Below are 25,860 nucleotides of genomic sequence, written 5' to 3'. Positions count from 1 at the left end.
AAGCTCCGCCTCCCGGGTTCACGCGGTTCTCTTGCCTCAGCCTCTCGAGTAGCTGGGACTACAGGCGCCCGCCACCACGCCCGGCTAATTTTTTTGTATTTTTAGTAGAGACGGGGTTTCACCGTGTTAGCCAAGATGGTCTCGATCTCCTGACCTCGTGATCCGACCGTCGTGGCTTCCCAAAGTGCTAGGATTACAGGCGTGAGCCACCGTGCCCGGCCGGCTTACGTTCATCTGAAGTCAGAAGAAAAAAGTGAACTTTTAGGTCAGAGAAAATATTTTGTTATATAATATTGATACGTCATCTTTATATCAATGCAGTTGTAAAATATAAGTTAAATATTTATACATATATTTAACTTATATGTGTGTAATATACGAGCCACACAAGGCAACACTGCCCAGGGCCCAAGAAAGTCAAAACGTGTCCCTGCACCCGAAAAGCACGAAACCTTCTGGGGCAGTGATAATGGCAGAGCAAGTTGGAAGATGGCAGGTGGTAGACAAATTGTGAAAAATATCACATTTCTCTCTGTCAAAAGCACCCCCAAAGTGAAGTCAAAATAGAGATGAAATGCAGGGTCACTTCCTAGTTGCGTGATCTTGGACAAGCGAGTTGACCAACCTGAGCCTCAGTTTCGCCATGGATACAATGGGGATGCGTGCCTCCGAGGTTTGTTGGACAGGGCCGGTATACACGAAGCATATAGCGGTATATACAGTAAATGCGCCTATAAATACACGTTGAATGAATGCAGTAAATGCATGCTTAGCACGGTGGCCAGTATACGGTAAGCGTCCAATAAGTGGTAAATGTTGGCTTTAAAAATAGTTCAAAAGTCTCCATGAGCAACAATCCTAGTTCTCCAAAACGCAGGCGCACCCCACCAGGTTCCACGCAGACCTGCGCAGTAGCTCCCCCAAGAGGCGAGGACACGCGACTGCGCTTGCGCATACGCGCTTTCCCCCTTCCCTCCGGGCGTGAGCGCCCGTGGGGCGGGCCTCAGCGGCGGCGCCGACAAGTCCAGAGGTGAGGGCTGAGGAAGGGGCGTGGCTAGCGGGCTGGCCTCGGCCACCCTCTTCCGGGCTCCGCCAGCTGCGCGCGCATCTTCTCCCCCTTCTTTTGTGGTCCGGCCCATTGCGAGGGTGACAGGAAACCCTGTGCAGGGAGTGCCGCCATCTTGGACCAGCCCGAGGAAGATCCTGAGGGAGCCACAGGAGCAGTCACCGCTGCCACCGCCACTGCCGCTACTGCTGCCGGCGCGTCTGCACCTCTCGGCCTGCCAGTGTACCTGCCGGGGCCTCGGCCGACCGCCCCCGCCCCCTCTCCCGCTGCGTCTGCACTCCTGTTCCTGGTCCTGACGCCCCCCTCCCGCCCGGAAAGCTGCCCAGCCACCAGCAACCCCCCAGGTAACCCGGGCCTTCCGCAGTGTCCGGCCGGCTGATACCTCATCGCGCCGGGTTCTTCAGAGGGGCATGTGTGGCGACGGCGGAGACCGGGCCGCAGGCGGGCGGCGCCCCGGGGCCAGGCCCCGTCAGGCCGTGGCTAGCCCGTGGGTCGGCGGTGAGCGCCGCGGCGCCGGCCTGACAGGACTCCCGGGCGGGGGCGGAGGTGTCCCCTGCCCGGCTCCGGCCTGAGCCTCCTGCCCTCCCCAACTGGCGGGGAGCTCCGAGGCGTGCAGAGAAGGGTGTGTTCCGGCCTCGCCTTCCCCGTCTTCTCGGCGCGGCTGGGCAGTACCGCATTTCCCGCGGGCCCCCCTCTGCTCGCCGCTGTTCCCCGCGGCCGCAGCCCGCCCCCGCAGAGTGTACCCACGCGTGCCGCGCCGCCCTGCAGCCCGCAAGCCCCAGACGTGGCGGTCCCGTCCCGTAGGCCGCGTCTGGCTCTGAGTACAAAGGCAGCTCTTCGCAGCCCTCTCTGCATCTCGAGGCAGCTCCGGTGTCCTTGTCGATGTGGGGAGCCCGGCCCTGCAGCCGGGCCGGGGCCAGGGTCTGGGTCTGCGCGCCTGTGCTTGCGATGTCCTGGTTTTGGTGCGTTCCTATGAGGCCCGTGGACAGCCTCTACGGCCCTGAACCTACAGAGCATCTAGAAATAATGAAGAGAAAGTTGTGGCATTTCTAGAATCTAAGAGAAGACGACAGAGCTGGAGTGTTTTAAGCGTTTTAATTGTGGGCCAGGTACATATTTAGGTGTCTTTGTACGTATTTATCTTGCCCCGCATAACCCTCGGAGATAAGTTGTCTCCACTTTATAAGTGAGGAAACTGAGGCCTGAAGTTGTGATATGTGTCTGGCTGATGATGGTACGTTACAAACTGTCTTCGGCTCACACTGTGGCTGGTGGTTTCTGTATTACACTAGATTAGGCTAGGGTTACAGACATGACCATTTATAATGTAGTTACAACTTAATTCCTTTTTTACTGTGTTCGCATTGGATGACAGCTGATTACCTTTTTATGACCTAAAGTCCATAAAGTCAACCACTACACCGGCAAATCCTCATGTTTACAAACCCCAAAGGAGAGATGCCAGGATTTCAATTTCATATATGAAGAAGAAACGGGTTCCAAGAGGACAGGTCCCTTCCTGGTGACCCCACAGCAAGTGTCAGAGCCCAGATTTGAACTCTTGCGAAGTTTACTGCTCATTTCGTTACTATCCCAACTGCCTTTAAAAAATTCTTTTATTTTTCTAAGGTAAATATTGTAGAGGAACAACTGCCTTTCATTTAGATTTGATTGTTGAGGACAAACTTGACCTTGCAGTAATCCAGCTCCTACCCCTTTATTCCCCCAAGCGTTTCCAAAGTTTTTCTTCCAAGTTCTGTTTAGGCAGTTTTACTTGATCATGCCTATAGGTATGTCGTGGTTAAGAGTTTTGGAGTCATACTGTCAAGGGTTCCCCCTCCAGTACTGCCACTTCCTAGTTAAGTGATCTTAAGCAAGTTACTTAACCTTTCGGACTCAGTGTCCTTATCTATAAAGGGGATAATTGGACCTGCATCTTAGAGTTGTTGCTAGGATTAAATGGGGTTTAAAGAAAGCCCTTAGCACGTTGCTTGGCATATAGTAAATCAGTGCCTGTAACAGTGCCAGGCACATAGTGGGTGTTTAATATCTTTTGAATGAATGAGAGAGGAGCATAGCTTCGGAGAGCTACATGTAGAGTTAAACCTGGGCCTTAATTCTAGCTCTGCATTTAGTGGTAGTATGACCACGGGTAGATCACTTTGGTTTCCTTATTTGTAAAATGAGTTTTTAGGATTAGAAACTGTTTATAAAGTAGCTGGCATGTGTTAGGCCCTCAATAAATGGCAGTTATTGTAAAGACGTAAAACCTTAGATTATAATAGCTATTTAAAAATTCCTTGAAATTAAAGCTACATCTTAAAAAGTTGTTGCTTTTTTTGTATTACAGTTAAACTTTATCATTGTTGCATACTTCAACTTTGCAACAGAATTTGGAGTGCTCATTTTTATCAATATCAAATATCTTTGCATAGTCAGTAAGATATTGTGCTAGTGGAGGAAACTTAAGGTAAATAAAATGTGAAAACTTGGGCTATTGAGAGATGTTTCATGTTTTTTAAAAAAGGCTTGAAACATTTTTATGTGGTAAAAAATGCCAGGCATGGCTGAAGACAACAGTTTAAAATAGAAGTATTAGAGGTACTGTACTTGACTTTTAAAAAGCTTCTTATTCTAGACAATTTTAAATATATACAAAATAAAGTAGCATACTGAGCATTCATATACCTATCAGCCAGTGTCAACAGTGATCAGTCTTGCTTCATCAATATACTCTTGCCTCCTCCCTGCCAAATTATTTTGAAGCAAATCTCAGACACAATATCATTAGTAAAATTTTCACTATTAATCCTTTTAACTTTAGCAGTAAGTGCAGGGTTTTTTTTGGCTTTTTGGTTGTTAAGTGCTTTCTTTCTGTGAACAGAGGTCCAGTATTAGAATACTTTATTTCCTGTATATAGAAGACCATCAAAGTTACTTTTCTTGCCACATTAAGCAATCCAGCTTTTAAAAATCATTGACATTGTTTATATAAAAGTGACATTAAGTATATTGTCAAAAGTTAGGTTTAAGTGGGTGGGCTATTTGTACTAGTGTTGAGGAAATTGACCACTCATTTTTATTAGATTAGATTATTAGATTAACTACAGAAGTTTTATCCATCTGACTGACAAATCAGGTAGTAGTGGTCCATTTTAGTGGGCCTCTAAAGCAAGTCAGCATGCTTCCGTTCTTGAGTTCCACGAAGGCAGAGACAGTATTGTCTTTTTTGATCATTGCTATCTTGCCAAAGCCTGGCACAATGCTTTGTGCTTAGTAGATACTTAACAGGTATGTTTATGTTGGAACCACAGAAGCAGTCCATCTCAGCTCTGGTATTTTTAACAAAACGTCATGCATGTTAAAAAACAAACAGAAAAAACTTATCAATGGAAATAACAAGGATAAGAATTAAATTACCTGGAATATTTAGTGGGTTGCTTTTCCCTTGTTATGTCTTGAATGAGCTATGTAAAAATTATACAGTAACATCATAGGTTCTAAGGAGTAGAATAGCTGTATAACAGTTTTTAAAATCAGAGCAAACAATAAGTAGTTAAGCTATTAAAAAACCCCAAAAGTATGCCGTCTACTGTTGAGTGTTGGTTTTTTTATTTTGAGGCCAGTCGTATTATTGGCTTCATAAGATATTCCCCTTATTATCAGTAAATGCGGAAATAATGTTGGGAATGTTATGAGTGGGAGATTTGTTTGTTTTTGTTTGGGTATTCTTTAACCTGTATTAAAATTACATAGAAAAGTGCTTTTGAAATATTTATTGATAGAGAAAATTTTATTTTTAATTTATTATAATAAGTCAGTGCGGGGATATATAAAGAAAAGTTAATAATTTCTCTCTTCCTTTTTTCTCCTGTCCATGTATTTTTCACAATTTGGTGTGTATTCCATATTATATGAATATAGGGTTGAATGTGTGTGTGTGTGTGTGTGTGTGTGTGTTTGAAAGTGGGGTATGCTATTGCATAAAACTCTGCAACATGTGTTTTTTCACTTAACAAAATCATGGATGTATTTCCAGGTTAATGCATATCGATCAAAATGGTTTCTAAACTAGATGGATATTATTTTGTAGTATAGATGTACTTTATTCAGTCATTTCCCTGCTGATAGATTATTTCCAGTTTTTTGCTGTAAAAATGGTGCATTAAATGCACTAATACCTGTAGCCTTATGGACTGAAGCTTTTATATATGTAGGATACTTTCTGGGCCAAAGGGTGATTTGGATTATTGTTAAGATTTTTAAATATACTGATTACTTTCCAAAATGTTGGCACATTTCCACAAGCAGTATGTATGGAAGTGTATACCTTCAAATCTGTACCTACACGTTTCAAAACTAGTCGTTTATATGTCTGTGTAATCTTAGAAAGGTGTCTGATTCAGTAAATAGAAACCATGCATTCTATTTTTGTCACAACAATAATTAGTGTTTAATATGTGTTCAGTAACCATTTAGATCTAAATGTAGTGACATGAAAATGTGTCTATGATTTTGTTGAGTGAAAGAAATATGCAGAATTTTACAAGATGGCATATCCCATTTTAAAATACATTTTTCACCTTAACAGTGGTGAAAATGGTGGTGAAAAATGGTATGTTTTCACAGTGGTGAAATGGTATGTTCCCACAGTGGTGAAAACTGGTACGTTTCATGTTCAGGAGATGAGGTTGAGAAATCCTTTATTAAAGCAATATTAAGCATATTAATATTTTTAAGGAGTCAGTTGAATACATGGCACAATTGTTAGTGTTTACTATGCATTTAGTAAATATTTCTCTTGGCAGCAAGGGTAGTTTATAGCTAAATTTTGCATGCACTAACATCCTTCCTCTTTCTCTGATTTTTATCTTATCAGTCTACCTGTACATGCCTGAAATAAGCTAATAATACCTTAGAGGAAATCATGGTCTTTGGAATCAGGCCTGGGTTCAAGTTCTAGGTCTACCATTTACAAACTTTATAACACTGGCCAAATGAGTGAATTTCTCCAAACCTCAGTTTCTTTAATTTTTTGCGTGGACATAATGATAATGACTCTACAGAGTTGTGAGAATTAAGTAAGAATTATATAAGGCAATATAGGAAAAAGTAGTATAGATCATTACATGGTTTACTGTCAAGTGTTCTCAAGAAACTTTTTCTAAGTAGATGAATTATAGTATTATAAATTAGTATTACCAGTCATTTATATCTATAAATTCTGACTGCAGTGCATCCTCTGAATGTAATTCATGTATCTTATTCAGAATATTAAATTATAATTAAGCAAGTGAATACTGCAGAGCTACATGGTACATCTCATAACCATGTGGAGGAGGCATGACGGTGGAGAGGGCAGGATGGTGTGGTGGTTAAGAGGGGATCTCTGCAGTCAAAACAGTCCTAGGTTCAGTACAGACTTGGCTATGTGACCTGGGCATGTTACCTGTTGAGTCTGTGTCCTCATCTGTAAAATGAGGATAATAATTAACTGTGTTATAGGATAGTAGTAAGGATTAAATGAAATTGTATGTAAAATATTTAGCACATTGCCCAGCATATGTCAAGTACCCAATAAATAGTAACTAACAATTGTATTTCTTATTAGTTTGCAAATTGTTGATTATGTGTTAAATGCCTGTTGTCTAAATATGTAGTACTTTTTTTCCTTTAAAGGCAATAAAGATCTTTTACTTACATATGAACTTGATTCGAATACTTTTTGTCAAATGTGGAATAAAGTGAATTTTAATTGTCCTGGTAGTTGTATACAAGTTATAGAATATTACCAAGTTTTTTTTTTTAATTTATGGGGATTGTAATGTTAAGTGGGCTCATATTTTCAGAGTTTGAACTAGAACAGCATTTCTTGTCCTTTTTTTTAGACTCAAGAGTTCTCTAAGTAAAGCAAAAGTACTGTTAAATAATAGGGGAAGAATTTTTTCCCTTCCAAAGTTAGGTAAAAATATATTCCTCACCTTAACAATGGTATGTTTCGTGTTCAAGAAATGAGACTGAGGAATCTTTTGTTAAAGCAACATTAAGCATATTTAGTATTTGAATATAATTCTACTGCAAATACTTTTGACTGAAATGTATTAATATCAGTCAACTACGGGAATATATTTAAATCTAGACAGTATCTTCTTAGAATAAGAAAGGGAAGACCTGTTGTGAGTGTTGGTGGCTACAGTGGTAGATGTTTTCTGCCTTTGTTTACTGAAATTAGTAAGTTTGAGTAGTTTTCCTTTAATTCTGCTTTTATGGTTTTTATTTGTAATTTTTAAAGAAACGAGCAAGAAAAATGTGTGGTGTGGTGAGACAGAGCCCTGGTATTCAATCTGAAATATTGATCATTTCTTTTATTTGGAAATAGTTTCTACTATATGAATGTTTGTAATTTTAAGATACATTTTCAAAAATTAGTTATCTCACATATTTAATGAATGTATGATAATTAGCAAGTACACAAATTAGTACAACTAAAATTGGGTCATAATTTTATGATAGTCTTTAAAGCATTTGAAGTAGAAATTTGAGATTGTTAGAAGTCATAGCTTTAACATAAAATAGAAGGAGCAAAGTATGTACAGCTACAACCTTTAGTTAGAAGAGGGAAAGAAATTAGGAAAATCAAGGGAGAAGAGCACAGAAGAGACAGTATTTTTTTTTTTTTTTTTTTTTTTTTTTTTTTTTTTTTTTTGAGACGGAGTCTCGCTCTGTTGCCCAGGCTGGAATGCAGTAGCACAATCTCGGCTCACTGCAAGCTCTGCCTCCCGGGTTCACGCCATTCTCCTGCCTCAGCCTCTCCCAGTAGCTGGGACTACAGGCGCCCGCCACCACGCCCGGCTAATCTTTTTGTATTTTTAGTAGAGACGGGGTTTCACCGTGGTCTCGATTTCCTGTCCTCGTGATCCGCCCGCCTCGGCCTCCCAAAGTGCTGGGATTACAAGCGTGAGCCACCGCGCCTGGCCAGTAATTTTTTATTTTATTTTATTATTATTATACTTTAAGTTTTAGGGTACATGTGCACAATGTGCAGGTTTGTTACATATGTATCCATGTGCCATGTTGGTTTGAAGGTGACTAAGTGATTACTTTTACCCAGGTTTGAATGGGGAAAGAATGTAGAAGAATTAAAAATTGATTAGAAGAGTCTGGGAAGAATTCAGGTTAAGAAGCTAATACTCTTTAAGTATTTTTAATGTAAGAGATTGTTTTTTCCCCTTGTGTTTGGCATTTGGTTCAGAGATCAGGTAAATAATCCAGACCAATTTTAGTCTCAGGACCAAGTTCATTCTTAAAAGTTTTGAGTCCCTAGTGCCTGGAAAAGGGAATAAAGTTGTTGTGATGTTCAGAATTAGTTAATCTAACTAGAAAAACTCCCTTTCCTGAAAGAACTGGTTAAGGGAGTTTTCTGTGATGCAGGAGACTGATTATAAATGTGTTAGAACATGCCAAACTGGAATGGGTAACAAGGCTTCTACTTTCACTAAATGTAATACAGATAGCTAAGTGAGAAGACTGTAATGTGTGGAAGTGATTAATACTTTACTGTAATTAACAACTTCCTCTTCCCTTATAATAATACACTTGTTTTAAATACATATTCTTTCTGCGGGTTAAATGTAATTAATTATATAGAACTTTTGCTTGAAATATGGTATATAGTAAGGTGATAATTTCAGTAAATAAATTTCTCCAGTCATATTAAATGTCTGGCTTGTGTAATGTGACATTCGCAGAAACACTAAAAGCCAGGCTTAAAAATACTGTAAGTCAGATTTTTTTAAATGGGGAAATCTTCATATGTATAAATAATTTTTGTCTTAAGCTGAAAGCTGGTTTGAGAATAAACTTTATTGAAAGTTATTACCAGTTTTACAGTTCACCCCCTTGTTTCTTTCTAGGACCTAGCACAGTGTCTTACACATTCGGATCATTCATTTGAATAAATTGGAAAGTTTTTTGTTTTCTTTTTAAGTAGGAGAGAAATTAGAATTCTTTAGATTAAGTCTATTTGAGGGTAAGAAATGGGGGCTGTGATCTTTTGAAATATCTTCTAATACACAAGCTTTCAAATTTTGCAATCATAAGTACAATTTTATGACATTATTTCTTTCAGTCCCTAGAATAGTATGTGGGAAGCACTTACTATGTTGTTAATCTGGCCGGGCGCGGTGGCTCATGCCTGTAATCCTAGCACTTTGGGAGACTGAGATGGGAGGAATGCCTAAGGCCAGGAGTTCAAGACCCAAGTCCAGCCTGGTCTTCAAAAAATATGTGTGTGTGTGTGTGTGTGTGTGTGTGTGTGTGTGTGTGTGTGATAATCTGCAAGTCCTGTATTAGGTTGAGCTGTATGAAAATGCCAATAAAAATTGACTTGAAAAATCTATAGGAAGAACAGTTTCATGTGATTTAGTCTAGTTCCAACATTGATTTGGAAATCATACGATTGCTCTTTGCTCTGCTAACTGTTGATTTAAAGTAGAGTAAAAATGTTGTTTTGTGTGTATAAATTAAGTGGTTCCTTTATATACCATTCTGTTTAAAATCAGAGTTCCGAACAAGTAGATCATTAGTAACTTACTTGATCATTTAACAGGCAAGGGGACTTTAAGGGGAGAAGAGACTATTTATAGTGATGTTTAACTTAAATTTATAAAGATTTTTTTGTTTGACAATTTTCGGATCAATACTTATTGGATATTTTTGTTTTTTTAATTATACTTTTAAGTTCTAGTGGATATTAAGTGAAATATTGGAGTTTTGGTATAAATGGTTTCTTATATTTCTGTGGATAGCACATGAGAATGTGTAAGCATCATTCATCCAAGAGAATTTGTGTATTTGATCAATTTGTGAAATGCAGTTTTATTCTGACTTACTGTAACCAACATTTGTTTGTATTCTGTCCTTTTCTACCTTTAAAGGATAGCAGTGATCTGTTTGAATTACTTGTATGTGCTTTCCTTCTGAAGTAACAGAGATTTCTTTGTTTTTAGTGCCACCATGGCAACTGCACCATACAACTACTCTTACATCTTTAAATATATTATTATTGGTAAGTTTATTTAACTTACACTCTTGTTCTCAAAGAAGGTTAACATACAAAATATTTATATGTTAATACTTAAACAGTACCACTTCAGGAGTGAGTGATTTTCTTACTGTAAAACTAAAACTCCTTTTATAAGATTTATTTTTGCATTAGCAATGCAGCTTTTGCATTGTGGCCATGGATATTTCTGTGGTACAGTGTTGGTGGGTACCTTGTGAAGTGATGTTCATTGTTCTTGAGGGCTGCTTGAAAGCTTGTTGATGCTAGGAAGTATCAGTGTTTCAAGGAGTGCAGAAACTTTCCTAAAATACTGTGAAAGCTCTCAGATTCCCCTGGGTTTCCATTATAAGGAAAAATTGGTAGAGAATATTGTTTGATTCCAAATCAATTGTGTTATATATATAAAATATAATATTTTTCTTAATTGGTGTTTTTTTTCTTAAGTTTCAAGAAGGTTTTGCTTAAATTAAGTCTTAATGCTATTTATCTAAACATAAAACTACATTTGAAAGTACGCGTTTTTCAATGAATTGTTCACATTAGAACAGTTTGCTTTCATGTTGACCTTAATGTGTCCTTTCTAATGTTTCCTTCATCAAGGGTTAACATTGCTATAGTACAGTCAGAGATGACATCTTTTCTCCTGGGGTTTTCATGTAATGCAAATTCTTTTCTTTCATAGAATAATACAAGAAGTATAAGACAGGGACCTAGTGAATCAAGCTTCCAGAACTCAGTTTGTTATTTCTGCTTGTTACATGCTACCCCATTTGTCACTTTTTGAAATTTTTTGCTTCTATGCATGAGTTAAAGGAAAAAACAAAACAAAATAAAACAAAAACATAAAATTTTGAAACAGCTCAAAGTAAAAAAATTCCATTAAAAAAATAAGCACTTCCCAGCTGGTGGCTATTTATTAACAGTAATAATTTACAGCCAAATTCTGTCACTGCTAAAGATTGGGAATAATATTCCATTTGTGTCTCACAGACAGTGAAAACTTTTGAATCATTATAAAGTAGGAAAATAAAAATTTGTTAAGTGTCCCAGAAACTTGTGATATGTTATATGGTAAGGAATATAGCAATCATTGCATAAAATTGAGAAATGTAATTGCCACCTGAAACTTCTTTTTTTTTAAACAGGGGACATGGGAGTAGGAAAATCTTGCTTGCTTCATCAATTTACAGAAAAAAAATGTAAGTTCAATACATGAGGTAAACATTAACAGTTTTCTCTATCACCATGTTTCTACTTTTTAGAAAGTGTCATTTTCAGTGTACTTCATGCACTGAAATATAACCTTTCCCTATATTTGTACTTTTTTTTAAATGGGTACAGATAAAATGAAATATGCCAGCATATTTTAGTGTTGATTTTTATACACATTATATAATCTGATTCACTTGTTTTGATTTCTTGATGTTAAAATAATTTTTAAAAATACATAAAATAATGTCAAACTTAATCTTTTTATTCTCTGACTTTCTGTTATAGGAATTGATTATCTTATTAGGAGAAATTTGCTGCATGTATCATTTGTTAAATAATAGCTTTGAAATACTTAAAATGGAATTCTTTCTACTCTTTCTTGGGTGATAGAAGGGACCAATGTGTTGTAACTGATATGCTAAATATAGTTGAAAGTGTTTCTGTATAGTTGAAATTATTTCTTTGACATTTTTGTGCTGCTTACACAGAGGTTTGATGTAACATTTTATGAAGTGCCCAGCAGTCTGTGTCCTTGTACTGGAGAATGGTGGGTTTAGGTTTTAAGTGGCCTCATTATAAAGAAAGGACTAATAAATTTGTTCATTGGCTTAGACATATATAACTTGTCATTGTATAATCAGAAGTATATATTAGCCAGGTGTGGTGGCTCATGCCTGTAATTCCAGTAGTGCTTTGGGAGACTTAACGTGGGAGGCTTGCTTGAGCCCAGAAGTTCGAGGTTACAGTGAGCTATGCTTGTGCTACTGCACTCCAACATGGGTGACAGAGCAAGACCTTGTCTCTAAAATATATGCATATATATATAAAACATGCTGATTTTCTTTGAGACACTGATATTTTCTGGGATAAGATCTGTTTGACTAACAACTCCTAGGGTACCAAGACCATTGATTGATCTGTTATAGATAATGATTGTAAGAAGGCTAAATGGTATAATGTTGATATTGTGAAGAATTAATTAAAATCCTTATTTTTACTTAGCAGATTATTTTAGTCGAGGGGTCAGCGAACGGTGGCCAGTGGGGCAAATCCAGTCACTGCCTGTTTTTGTGAATAAAATTTATTGGAATACAACCATGCCTGTTTTACATGTTGTCTCTGGCTGCTTTTATGCCTCAGTGGCAGAGTTGAGTAGTTTGTGACAAAGACCTTTTGACCTGCAAAACTTAAAATATTTTCTGCTTGGTCCTTTCTAGAAGTTTGCTGACCCCGATTCTAGTATAGTCACATTTCCTTGACTTCTTACTTCTGGGTGTTTGTTAATTTTTTTTTTCAGTGGTAGCTTTAGTCTATTTATAGCCTGTAAGTATTAGTAAGCCATTTGCTTGTTTAGTGGATTTTCCCCCTCTAGGCTTAATTTGAAGTTTTCTGAAAATTGGGCTATTACTTTTTTTCCTCCCTAACAGTTATGGCTGATTGTCCTCACACAATTGGTGTTGAATTTGGTACAAGAATAATCGAAGTTAGTGGCCAAAAAATAAAACTGCAGATTTGGGATACGGCAGGACAGGAACGATTTAGGGCTGTTACACGGAGCTACTACAGAGGAGCTGCGGGAGCTCTTATGGTGTATGATATCACTAGGTAAGAGATAATTTTTCAACCTTCATATGGGGAAAATAAATCTACTTTGGGCATTTTTTAAAAAATCGACTTAGGCATTTTTTTTTAGTTTGTAATTGTATGACTGAATGAACTTACTTGTTTTTTATGGTTTCTTAAGTTGCCATGTAAAACTTGATATAACACATTGATATTTTCTGAAAGTTTTTATGACTGAAGAAAAATTTAGGGAGATATCGGGTGAAGCTAATAGAAGAATACAGTTCTGAAGAGCAACTTCTGTTGAAGGATTTGAGGAGAAATAATACTTTATATAAAATGTTCTTTTAAGTAGAAAACAAGCAACTCACTCTTGGGACTTACTCTATTTAGTCTCTATTGTTAAAGTTTACACCTCTCAAAAGAAGGCCAAGCAAAGAGTTTTGCTAATCCAGCATGGTAGATTATAAAAAATTTTATGCTTGCATCTGAAGGTCTTTGAGTATTTATTTACTTTATTTTTTTTCTCTTAAAATGGATAGAAATGACTTCAAATACTACATGCAGTAGGTTTAAATTTATTTCAACATGACTGTTTCTGGAATTCCAAAGCACTTGATGTAAAGTAATAAAACTACTGTACATAAAGGTTTGACTTTGGAGAACATGGAAAACCGTGCCACTTGATTAGACCCTGCACTGTTTGTCTACTGTAAGCTAGAAAATGAACTGGATCACCTTTCATGTTGATGTAAAGTGCCAGTCAAAAGCAACGTGACTCTCTTTCTTGGGGGTAAAGATGGGTGAGTGGGACCAAGTGATAATTAGAGTTTAAAGCATATTTCCTTTCGGAAAATTCCTTATAAGGTTTCCTCTTGATGTGTCATAATGCGCATTAGCATATTAAGACTCCAGGAAGTTCTGCAGTAAGAAATTCTTTGCTGTATGACTTTATTTAATTTGGTGTTTCCTAAGCTTATTTTATTGAGGAACACACTTTGGGAAATGCTGCCTTAGAATAAAGATATTGACTAATTATGATTATAGTGCCTAAAGTTTCAGTAAATTCTAGAATTGGGTGGCCTCAGAGCAAAACAGAGGGAAACAAGCCTTAATGCCCTTCATTATAGCCAGGCAATCAGTGATATGATCATGAATATTATGCGAAGACTGTTAATAAACCTGGCCGCCTACACAGAACTGTCTAGTTTTGTGAGGAATGCATTTCAGAAGACTTCACATAATTAAAAACTCAATAAAATTTAAGTATGGTGATGTGTGCTAAGAATATTGTTTTTGCTTTTAAGCATATCTTTTAAGCATAGTTACTACTTTTGGTAAAATCTGTGTCTATTCAAGTCGTCAAAAAAGGTATTTCAGCTGGGAACAACCAGAACGTGCATCAACTGAGAACGTGCATCAACTGATGAATGGATAAACACTATGTGATATATCCATACAATGAAATGTTACTCAGCTATAAGGAAGAAGGAAATACTGATACATGCCACAACATAGATGAAACTTGAAAGCATTATGCTAAGTGGAAGAAACCAGACACTAAGAGACACATATTGTATGATTTCATTTATGAAACATCCAGAATTTATATTCTGGTAAAAGAGAAAGAAAGTGGATTGCCAGAGGATGGGGAGTGAGTGACTTCTAAGTGAGTTCAGAGTTTCTCTTTGGGGTGATGAAAATGTTCTAGAATTAGATAGTGGTGATCAGTGCTCAAGTTTGTAACTATCCTTAAAACAACTGAATTACGTACTTTAAAAGGATAAGCTTTATGATACGTTCATTATATTGTAATAAAAACTGTTACTGGAAAAGAGTACCCCAGGCTTTAGTCAGGTGCTAAAGTGATACTTCCTAGTGACTTTGATGTTGCAGTCATGACACCAATTTTTTTCTATTATTCTTTGACATTTTACAAACGTAAAAGTCTCTTTTTATTTTTGTCATTAACTCTCATTGTTACAGGGTGCTTTTCTAAATTGACAGCGTAGCCTGTCGTGACAGTTGTTTTGCCGTAACATTTTGACATATCTAGTATTTTAGCGCTTTTTTTTAGTACTAGTACCACCAATTAATATTTGAATAATATTTATTTATAGATTTAAAATTACAATGATAGTGAATTTAAAATTAATAACAATTACCAGAATCGTTTGCAGAAGTTATGGTACATGTAAGTAATATGGTTTATATGATCTTGGTACTAGGCTTTTCTGTGTACTTCACTCTCTGTGCCAGCTTTGAAATTTTAAAATTCATCAAAGTCAGTAGAGATGTTCGGACTTGTTTAAGGTTTATGCGTCAAGTAGTAAAACATACCTGTTGTGTAAAGTCAAGGTATGCCAATAATAACAAATATCAAACACAGATAAGGCTTGTGCTTTTTAAAAATGATATTTTATCATTGTTTACTTAGAAAATTCTAAAACATTGGGGGGAAAGGGGCTATTTTGATATATATGACTTTTTTGACATCTAAGTGGTGATTTATGAATAATATGATGTAACACAATAAAAGTCTGACTAAGGAGTTCTTTTCAGTTCTCATTGAGAAAGAACTATATACTTTGAATAACAAATTTTCTATGAGAACTGGCAGCTAGAGATCATGGAATATATTCACAGGACTAAACTAGAAACACTTAAAGGACATGTGGTATTTGTAAAAGAGTTCTAGGCCTGGTTTTGACACCAGTTAAGTCTTTATGGGCTTCTGTTTCCTCACATGTTAAATGAGTAAGATAGACTAACATTCTGAGTCTATAAATCAGAAACATTTTTAACCTCAAAAATTTTATTATTTTTGACCCCTTTGGTAGATTCTACTGTGTATAGTATTACAAATATTTGGGTTTGTTTACTATCTTAGAGCTTACTTGGCTAGTGAAAATGAGCCTATGAGTTTTTAAACTCTTGCTTGGAGAAAGTAGAAAAATAGGACAGTTAGAATTCCAGAATGATTTAGCTGTCTGATAGATAAGAGTACAAAGTTAGGACAAACTTTTTCACTGATATCTGGGGACTTGAATTCTTGTCAAATGTCTTCAAAGTCAATTTTATGCTGTTATGGTTAGCTTGCTCTTTAAATTATTAAGGAAAGGTGAATTGTGTGCCAGCTTATAATAGTGTGACTTGGTTTTTAATGAAATTAAAATTTAAAGACAAGCAAAAATGTCTTCCATTAAATGTGTCATGGTTAGGTATTTTGATACAACTTTCAAAGTGCCTTTTTGAAATTACTTTCAAAGTAATTTGAGTTTTGACTCCACATTGGCGTTTCCCTCAATTTACTGTGTTGTTCCTTGCTTGCTTGTTGGTCTGTTTACGGTATGCTTTTAGGAGTAAACAATTTACTCCTGACCTGTAATTATCAAAGTTGTTGGATATTGAGTTGTTTATTTAAAAACAATAGGTTTGGCTAGATTTTTGAAAAGCATGCAGTTGTATTTCACAACTATTGTTCTGAGTAACTGGTCAAAGCAAAATTATTTTAGGATATGTTGATTAAATATGTATTTTAAATATTGAAGTTTTTTTTTCTATAATTATATGGCAGTCACAAATTTAAACTTTTATTTTTGCAGAAGAAGTACATATAACCACTTAAGCAGCTGGTTGACAGATGCAAGGAATCTCACCAATCCAAATACTGTAAGTTAAATGGCATCTTATTACGCAGAAAATGTAAGAACTAAGCTAACCCAAAAAGGGAAGCCATTTACTGGTGAGATTTTTGTCCTCAGGTACTAAGAATGAGAGAATTTTGATTGTATTCTTCAATTAGTTGAAGAAAACCTAACAGTTATTTTTCAGTTCTTATTAAACCAGGTTTTGCATTTTATTATACCTAGGTTTTTTGTTCATGTTTGTTATTACAATTATGAATGTAGTGGTGATCTCGTGAAGTGAAGACTATGAAATCTGAAATTATGATTTTAAAAGAGATCTGCATTAATTTCATAAAACTTTAGCATTGGAGGATACTGGGCAAAACGTAGAAGAGATCTTTCTGTACTGTTTCTTACAACTGCATGTGAATCTGCATTACCTCAGTAAAAATTTCAACTAGAGGAGGAGAATTAAGGATAAAAATTTCAGTCAAAAATAAAAAGGATTCTATATGTGTTAAAACATTAGCTTCTTAACCAGACTGAGATGATATTTATTGAGATTTTAAAGGCCAGCCACCATGCTAGACTCTGCAGTATACAAAGATAAACATGGATCCTTGGTCCCAAAGAACTTATGGTCTAGCAGGGAGGAACCAGCAGGTATGCAGATAACTGTGCTGCAAAGTAGATTGAAGCATGAATTAGAAATAGAGGGACTGGCACAGTGCTGGAGAGCCTAGGATGATCAGTGCCGTCTGGAGAGAAAGCAGCTTTACAGAGGAGTGATGTTTGAGCTGGTCCTTGAGGAGTGATTGAAGTTTCAGTAGATATTGTTGAGGGTATGCCAGGAACAGTGTGAGGAAAGACGCACTGAGCTGCGACTTGAGTTTCTCAGGAACAAGGCTTGTGTCTCACTTGGCTTTATACCCCCAACACTTGGTAGAGGCCTCCTTCAAGAACTATGTAATCAGTGGTAAGATTAGCTTTTGTCAGGAAACGGTGGTTTAATCACATTGAGAGTCAGTTAACATTGTTTGCCTATCATGCTAGGGACTGTGCCTGAAACTTTCATTTCCATTACCGCATTAAACCCAAGGTTTACATACACGCCTATAGATGGGTGTTCATAGCAGCTTTATTTGCAGTAGCCTAAAACTGGAAACCTAGGTGTTTCCCAACCTGGCCATTGACAGGTGAATGGTTAAACAGTTCGGAACATCTCTATAGTGGAGTACTACTAAGCCGTACGTAGGAATGAATTCTTTATATATGCAGCAGTTGAGCTGGGTCTCAAGGGCATCATGCCCAGTAAAAAAGCCAATCTCAAAAGTTTATATACTGTATGATTTCATTTAGAAAACATTCTCAAAATGACAAAATTGTAGAGATGGGGAATAGATTAGTGATTGCCAGGGGTTAGCAAAGGGGGTTGGAGGGTGGTAGTGGTGTGTGATGACATAGAAGCAGTGGGCAGCACAGAAGCAGTTTCTTTGTAGTGATGGAACAGTTCTGTATCCTGATAGTGATGATGGAGATCTGCACCTGAGATAAAATTACATAGAACCACCCATGCACGAACGCACATGTGCCTGAGAATGTGTAAAAACTGAAATCTGAATAAGAGCTGGGGATTGTACCAATGTCAGTTTCCTGGTTTTAAGAGTGTATTATAGTTACATAACATACTACCATCAGGGAAGTTTGGTGAAGGATACACAGGACCTCACTGTTATTTTTTGTAAGCCTCTGTGAGTCTATAGCTATTTCAAGTAAAATATTAAAAACAAAACTCATTATAGAGGGCCCGTGGAGGAGTATAATAAAATTAACCTTCCCGCCCTGTGTCCTTCCTGCCTCATTTATGTGCTTTGAAATAGAACCAGATCAGGAGAAAAAAAATTTCTTGAGTTTTTCATAAGTGCTTCATTTTCTATAAAATTGCCCTTGATTTCTGTGTAGAAGTTGTGTTCTTTACCATTTTGTTGTGGGCATGTTTTGTATCTCTGTAATTAGCATCCCACTTTATGTCTTCCCTTTCAGGGAGATAAGAAGCCTTATTTGGAGATTCATAGGGAATCAGGAGCGGGGCAGTATTTCTTGTTTTGAGTACCTATCTTATAATGGCCCTATGCTAGTCATTGTGGCTTTACCAGACTTGATTTTTTATAAATTGATTTCCTTTTTAAGTATCATTATTTTATTCTTTTAAAAGACGAATGGATAGTGTGTGAAAGTTTCTTCCCCTTCACAGTGGGCACTTTGTCCACACTGTTTAAAGAATGCTCACTTTTGTTGTACTACTTAGCTGTCCTTGCATGAGGTTTACATTCAGATCAAAATGATTATTTGGTTTATGGACACACATTTTTGAAGGTGGAAGAGCCAGGAGCTGTAATTTCACATGAAAAAAAAAGTTAATGGCTGAAGTGCCTTTTAGTTGAAACCATCCATTCCTGAAGTGTTCATATCTAAATTACCATATCTGTTTGGAAGGGGGAAGAAGGGAAGGATTTTACAGATTGGTGTCAAATAAGCTCATAAATGTACAAAGTTTATCCATAACCCCCCTCCCCACCCCAGGTAAAGGCCAAAGCCCTTTGCTGTTTCCCAAGGGTACATATTTTTTTCGTACAACTTTGCAGAGCCGCCTTTAACTTTGGCCTAACTTCACTTGTATGAATGGTTCCAAGGTAGATATAGGTGGGTGGGTGATATTTTGCCTTGGATTTGAACTTACTGCATACGTGCCCCCAAACCCCTACTCCCAGCTGCCCCTTGTGTATACACATAGACGTCTCTTATCAGTTACCGTTAACTATAAACTCAGTCCTGTCTAGGGATAGTGCGGGGTAGGATAGTATTTGTCTGAAGATCACAGTTTGGGTTTCTACTGGAGATCTAATGTCCTCCTACCACTGACTCACTGAGTGACCTTCAGCAAGTCCTTTTGCCTTATTTGAGCTTTAATTTCATTACTGGTAGCCTAAAGGAGTTGAACCTAGTGGGTTTCAAACTTTTTGAGGATCTCAGAACTGTTTGAAAATCTGATGGAAGCCATGAACCTTCTCCTCTAGGGAATGCCCACAATTACAGTATTTACAGTATTTCAAGGTATTTACAGATCCCCTGGAGCTTGTCCATGAACCCTTAGTAATCTTACTAAGCTATATCGTAATCTTTGGATTAGACCAGGTGTCACCAAAGTATGTATGGCCTATGGGCCACATTCAGCCCACAGCCTGTTTTTGACTGGCTTGTGAACTAAGGATGATTTTTAGATTTTTAGAGGGTTGTTAAAAACAACAACAACAAAAAAACCCAGCAAAGAACATGTAACAGACCATATGAGGCCCACAAACCTGAAGAATATACTATTTATTCTTTACAGAAAGTTTGTCAACCCCTGGCCTAGACCATTGCTAAGGTCCTTTGTAGTAATGACTTCATGAATCTGTAGCCCTGTCTAGTGGATAATTGCTAGTACTTGGTTTTCTTTTTAGGCCCAGTTATTTTTTCTATCAAGATTTTTGGATTTCAGAATTTGCATGGTTGGTTTAAATTACTGCTTTTGTTATAAGGTGTCTTTCTTTTGATCACAAATTAGGTAATAATTCTCATAGGAAATAAAGCAGATTTGGAGGCACAGAGAGATGTTACATATGAAGAAGCCAAACAGTTTGCTGAAGAAAACGGTGGGTTTCTTTAAGACTTAATGGTCACAATTGGGAGCATTATTAAGGAAAGGTGGGATTGACAGTTTTGTTGGTTTTTTTTTAATGCAGACACCTCAGAAATCTCAAGAATGAGGAAGTAACAAAATGTTTTTCTATTTCTGTGTGATTTATGTTGGAGCAGTACAGTTACTTAGTGACAAATATAAAGATGCTCTCCACCTCAAACTTACATACTTTTTCATAAAATACTATGGGAGGAGTACTAAAAACTGATGGGAAACTTTTTCAGATGTTACTAAAGAAGTGCACTTGTGAGTTAGTTTGAAGTGTCCTAATTATAGTCTGAATTTTATTTTTAGGCTTATTGTTCCTCGAAGCAAGTGCAAAAACGTAAGTGTGACCAAAATATAGATATTTCAATTATATTCAAGTTTCAAAGTAGAACTGTATATATGAAAAGTATATAATGTCTATACACATATAAAGTACTAGCTATAAACGTGTAATGCTTACTGCAGGAAGAAGAGCAAACATCTCTTTGCTTCCTTTTTTACATTTCAAAATAATAGGAATTTTTGTTACTTAAAAGATTGTACCTTGATTATGCCTGTTGGTAACCCAGGTTAATAAATGAAACTGTTTACATTTCGAAAGTGTTTGACTTTTCACAAGTGAGGTTGAGTTTGGCATCTCAGACATAAGCTTGGTCAATCTGTTCTTCCTATAATACTTTTGATCACATTAAAAAGCATGATTTAAGGGAATAGCGTCTACTCAGAAGCATAGTGAACATTTTCTAATTGTTCTTCCATGTGTGCTATTGAACTGTGGTACACCCATCATTGTTCTTCATATATTAGGCCAAAAATTTCTTGTGGTGAGGAGAGGCTAACCTGTTTTCGTTTAGTCTCAGCTGTGCTATTAGTCCAAAGAAAACTGAATGGAGGTGTTAACGTGGCTAAGCATGATTATGTCACCATCACCCGATTAAAAACAGCTTAGTTCATGCTTGGCTGAGCAGACCATATTATTCTTGGAATTCTTTTCAGCATGTTTGGAGAGATTTCATTTCTGTTTGGAGTATCCTCTCTGTTATCACAGAAATGACCTATCTCAATTGTCATGGTGTGTATTAACATACAGTATTTTAATGATTGCATATAACACATGTAGTTGTCCAAATAGGGTTTGTAGAAAGGGCTTTCAGTACATGTATGTATGTATGCTTTCCATAGAAAATAGTTTTCCGGCCGGGCGTGGTGGCTCACACCTGTAATCCCAGCACTTTGGGAAGCCAAGGCTGGCAGATCACGAGGTCAGGAGATTGAGACCATCCTGGCCAACATGGTGAAACCTGTCTCTACTAAAAATACAAAAATTAGCTGGGCGTGGTGGTGTGCACCTGTAGTCCTAGCTACTCGGGAGGCTGAAGCAGGAGAATCGCTTGAACCTGGGAGGTGGAGGTTGCAGTGAGCTGAGAGGGGGCCACTGCACTCCAGCCTGGTGACAGAGTGAGACTCTATCTCAAAAAAAAAAAAAAGAAAATAGTTTTCCATGTTCTCTTAGCTCAGTGTTCTGGTAATCTCTTATTAGATGACAGTGGTTAAGTTGGAGACATCATGGCAGTTAACTAAAGATTAGCAAAAGGTCAGTGTCTTGTCTTTTGTAGAAAACTGGCTCTCCAATAAAGTTATCAATTGCCTCTTAGGGGAGAGAATGTAGAAGATGCCTTCCTTGAGGCTGCCAAGAAAATCTATCAGAACATTCAGGATGGAAGCTTGGATCTGAATGCTGCTGAGTCTGGTGTACAACACAAACCTTCAGCCCCGCAGGGAGGCCGGCTAACCAGTGAACCCCAACCCCAGAGAGAAGGCTGTGGCTGCTAGTGACCTCTTTGCCGTGGCCCCTCATTTGACCTTTCACCTCTGTCTGTTGGAAGCAGTACTTTTTACTGCCTCATTGTCTTCTGTACATCTTACTGGGTTTAATTAAAAAAAAAGAAAAAACTCTGTTGTAAAAACAGTTTAACACAATACTAAACTGCTAAACAACTAGATGTAATCAGGTTATCAAAGGCAAGTAGAGTAATAAATCTCTCCTGCATGGTAAATCTAGACTTTTTTTCCCCCTTGTCCTCGTGATAAGTATGTCACCAATATATGATTTAAACTGAGCACTGATGCTGGACTTCATGATTTTTACCCTCCCTTTGGCAAGGCTTTGTCTCACTGTACGGTTTAATTTGGTGATATCTTAAGCCCTTCTTCCCATCCTTAACTGTTCAAGTATGTCTGTTGTAACCAATAAGTTTATTGCTGTGAAATGACTTCTGATGGTAGAGAAGGAGTTCTATAACTGCTTTTGTTTTGTTTTGGATAAATTTCCTGTTGTGTGGGTGGCATTTTTCTTGACGAGGTTTGTTTCTGTCTTAGCCTCGCACAGGGAAAATATCCATTTATCTTCTCTCTCGTGCTTAATTAATAGCTTTATCTTTTTTTATACCATTTTATCCTTTTCTCTTTAACAGAAAGTAAATATGTATAAAATTTGAAGGAATCGAACTAACAATACATTCTGTGTATATTATTTTAATGAAGAAAATAAATTGATTACTGGCATTGGAACAGTATAAAATACCAGTTTGTACAGTATGACCTATATGTGACCATGTTACTCCCTTCCATTTCACACAAAGAAATAGACACAACTGCAGTTCACAGGTAGTACTGGCTCCACCCCTTGGTGCTGGCAGTGTTTGGGGACATTATGCTGGAAAGAGCTCCTAGCATCAGAGGATTAACACTAGCAGATTCTGTTCCATCTTTGCACTGTTGCTTACCTGCTGATTTTCTTAACTGTTCTTGTGCAATCGACAATGTGCTAACCTGCTTTTCTCTTTTTGTAAACGTTTTTGCATTACAGGCTGCATTTTTGCCTTACTGTATAGAAAAAGAAAAAAGGCTGGGTTTATTATTGCACATTTTAAGCTTTTATACCTTTATCTTCTTGGAATGGTCAGATTCTGAACTGGACAGTCAGAACCACAGGTCTGCTGTTAAGGGATTTTAAATTGTGCATTTTTAACCCTACAGTGAAATAACTTAAGATATCCCTGTGTTCATAGTATGAGAGGCTGTTTTATGTCATGTTGGCATAAATTGTTTTGTAAAAGGGAAAGTGTTTTTAAAGGTGTTTCAGTGCTTGTGCGGATACAAAGTTATTACTTTGCACCAGGTGGTTTGGCCACTGAATGAATACTGTATAGCAAGAGAAACAATCTTATTTCTTTGGACAACAAACATGTTTTATTAAGTTCTTCATTTCTGTTGATTTTTTAATTGTGTTTATGATTCAGTGGCTGGGAATTGAGAATTTATTTGAAGTAGAATAGGTAACACCTCAGCGTATTATAGAAAATGCACTCAGCTCAACTGCTGTGTTTAAAATACACATTTTAAATCCCTCTTTACAGACACTAACATAAAAGTACATCTTTCTGGGTTGTAAACATGTGGTAGTACCAGAGTATTGTATAGTCAATGTTAAATAAAAGCCAAAACTGGAATGTGCAGAAAATAGGCTTTGGTTAATTTGTGGATTCATTTTTATTTTTGTCTTTGTTTAACTTTTTAAAAAATAAGATTTCTGGAGTAGATCGGTATATTCTGTTAAAGACTTACAGTGATCCATTTTGCTTACACTGTTGCATCACAAGGGACTCACCCAGGGACCATGACCTGCTGGGGTGTGTGTATATTTACAAAAACAAAACAAACAAACCACCCATTGGGATATAAGGTAGCAATCACAAACTAAAGACTGCGGCTTGTTGAGGTGCAATATCCTGACTCCCAAAGTTAGTTACAGTGGGTTTTATTGTTTTTGTGACCGAAGGATTTATTCAGACTGCTGTACTCTTCATTTGATGTAACAAAATGCTATTAATCTAAATATTTGTAAATAAAGTACCTGTATCTAGATTAAATTAAAATTGGTTGCATTATTTTCTGAACTATAATAGGGTTTTTCTTCAGGTGAGCAACTTGACGTGTCATCAGTTTTTATTGCAGCACTGTCCATATTCATTTTATAAAGAGAGGTCTACATATGTAGCATATAAAACCACATCACTAAGTAATAGAGCCAGTTTTATTCTTGTGTTTACATTACCCTTGAAATGTTTTCAGTCAACGTTTTTCAGTGTAAGATCAGCACATTTGGTGGCTTGATGCTGTTCTCCTTTGACTGTACCGGGAGCCAGATTCTATCATATGCATGTGTAATCCCCTGTAATAAACTCAGGTGCTCACAAATAGAGCAAATTGTCATATTGTAACGTGTGTGTGCCAGACACTGGGCAGTACACTTTGGAAAGAATGTGAAATCCTTTTAATTTTTAATCCATAGCTTACTGCTTGTGCAGTCACCTGCTTCTCGAGGTTACTCATTGCCCTTGGACCTGTGAGGAGGCCCTCAGATTAGTAATTGGTGCTTAGTACTGTTTATGCTTAAATAGATCTTCCAGTACAATGTTGAAGTCTTTTTTATGGATAATAAAGTGATGGAGTAACTTTTTTTTTTTTTTTTGGTTGGTGGTTTACATGTAATAGAGGTAGTATAATTTCTTTGGAAAGATGTCTTTTGAAGCCAGCTGTTAAGCTTCATACATTACCTCCCTTCTCAAATTCCGTAAGACAGTAGTTTTGGAGAACTTTTTTGCCCATGTGTCCACTGTTTTAAGTGTGATTTTAAAAAAATGAGTGGTTCAGTTCATTCCCTTAAACAGAAGAAAAGACCAAATAATTACCTTCCATTCCTCTTCATGTGGGAGTATAGAAAGGGTTCATGTGGCATTTTAGAGAAAAGATAATTTATCCTCATTCAACACAGGCCCAGAAAATGGTGTCCCAGAAGGAAGTCAATAATTGTGACTAGGCCAGGCCTTTTAGCATTGAAACAAAAAAATGTAAATACAAAAGAAATCAAGTTTTGTTTTGAAAGTAGATGCCTTCTAGAACCTACTGTGTATTAATAAATTGTCACTTTCATTGTCTTTATTGTAACTCCATTGATCCCGTATCTTAACGGTCCACTTCTAGCCAAATAACTGTTTTGGAATAAAAACCTTGGTGGTGAGGGATTACTACACTGCTGTTCTGTACTATAGTAACAGGGTAACATGCCTGTTGTGACTCAAAAGCTGTCTAGTAGTGATCTAGAAAAGAGTTCCCGAGAATATTTTAAAACTTACTACATATTTCCCCCTTGGGAATAATTATGCCACATTGTGAGAGCAGTTGCTGTTCTAGTTTTTAAAGAAATGTATACATCATGGAGTCGTGCTGTTAATTATAGTAGTTCAAAATTTTAAAAGGCAACACAATTTGAATTTATCACTGGGTCAGATTCTCCAAGGTACAAAGTTTTCCTGATTTTCCACCAAAGAATATGTTGGCTGAGGAAAGGCATCTGAAGCATGATTGATAGTTTTATAATTGATGTATTTCCAAATGATGAAACCATCATTGATAAGTATAATGTACTTCAGCCTCCAGGTAAAAGAAAACCACCTGAAAGATTACTTACTTGGAATTAAGGTAAAAATTTGACGGCTTTTCCATAGAATGGCCTGTGAAGTGTAAAGTCAGA

At 37.1% G+C, this 25,860-nt stretch overlaps 2 protein-coding genes across 2 annotated transcripts; one reads left to right on the top strand and one right to left on the bottom strand.

The window, feature by feature from the left end:
• Positions 1 to 207: 207 nt before the first annotated feature.
• On the bottom strand, positions 208 to 5,995 carry LOC115836416. The gene is made up of 3 exons (XM_030818390.1): positions 5,981 to 5,995; positions 1,449 to 2,058; positions 208 to 234 (listed from the first exon to the last, which is right to left on the bottom strand). Exons 1-2 carry the CDS (start codon positions 5,993 to 5,995, stop codon positions 1,450 to 1,452), a joined length of 624 nt encoding a protein of 207 aa, XP_030674250.1. The 3' UTR covers positions 208 to 234; position 1,449.
• Positions 954 to 25,274, top strand: RAB14 (RAB14, member RAS oncogene family). The gene is made up of 8 exons (XM_003264074.4): positions 954 to 1,410; positions 10,075 to 10,133; positions 11,276 to 11,329; positions 12,770 to 12,947; positions 16,511 to 16,577; positions 20,142 to 20,229; positions 20,571 to 20,601; positions 21,920 to 25,274. Exons 2-8 carry the CDS (start codon positions 10,082 to 10,084, stop codon positions 22,095 to 22,097), a joined length of 648 nt encoding a protein of 215 aa, XP_003264122.1. The 5' UTR covers positions 954 to 1,410; positions 10,075 to 10,081; the 3' UTR covers positions 22,098 to 25,274.
• The last annotated feature ends 586 nt before the right edge of the window (positions 25,275 to 25,860 follow it).

Source organism: Nomascus leucogenys, chromosome 8, assembly GCF_006542625.1.
Source record: "Nomascus leucogenys isolate Asia chromosome 8, Asia_NLE_v1, whole genome shotgun sequence".
Lineage (NCBI taxonomy): Eukaryota > Metazoa > Chordata > Mammalia > Primates > Hylobatidae > Nomascus > Nomascus leucogenys.
Note: the sequence above shows the minus strand (reverse complement) of the source record. Positions and strands in the feature narration are given on the sequence as shown.

Bases quoted from the DNA above. Each gene is read 5' to 3' on its own strand.
- RAB14 (XM_003264074.4), top strand. From the start codon at position 10,082: ATGGCAACTGCACCATACAACTACTCTTACATCTTTAAATATATTATT. The intron at 12,948-16,510 runs GTAAGAGATAAT...TTATTTTTGCAG, and splicing joins ATGGTGTATGATATCACTAG to AAGAAGTACATATAACCACT. The intron at 16,578-20,141 runs GTAAGTTAAATG...ATCACAAATTAG, and splicing joins ATCTCACCAATCCAAATACT to GTAATAATTCTCATAGGAAA.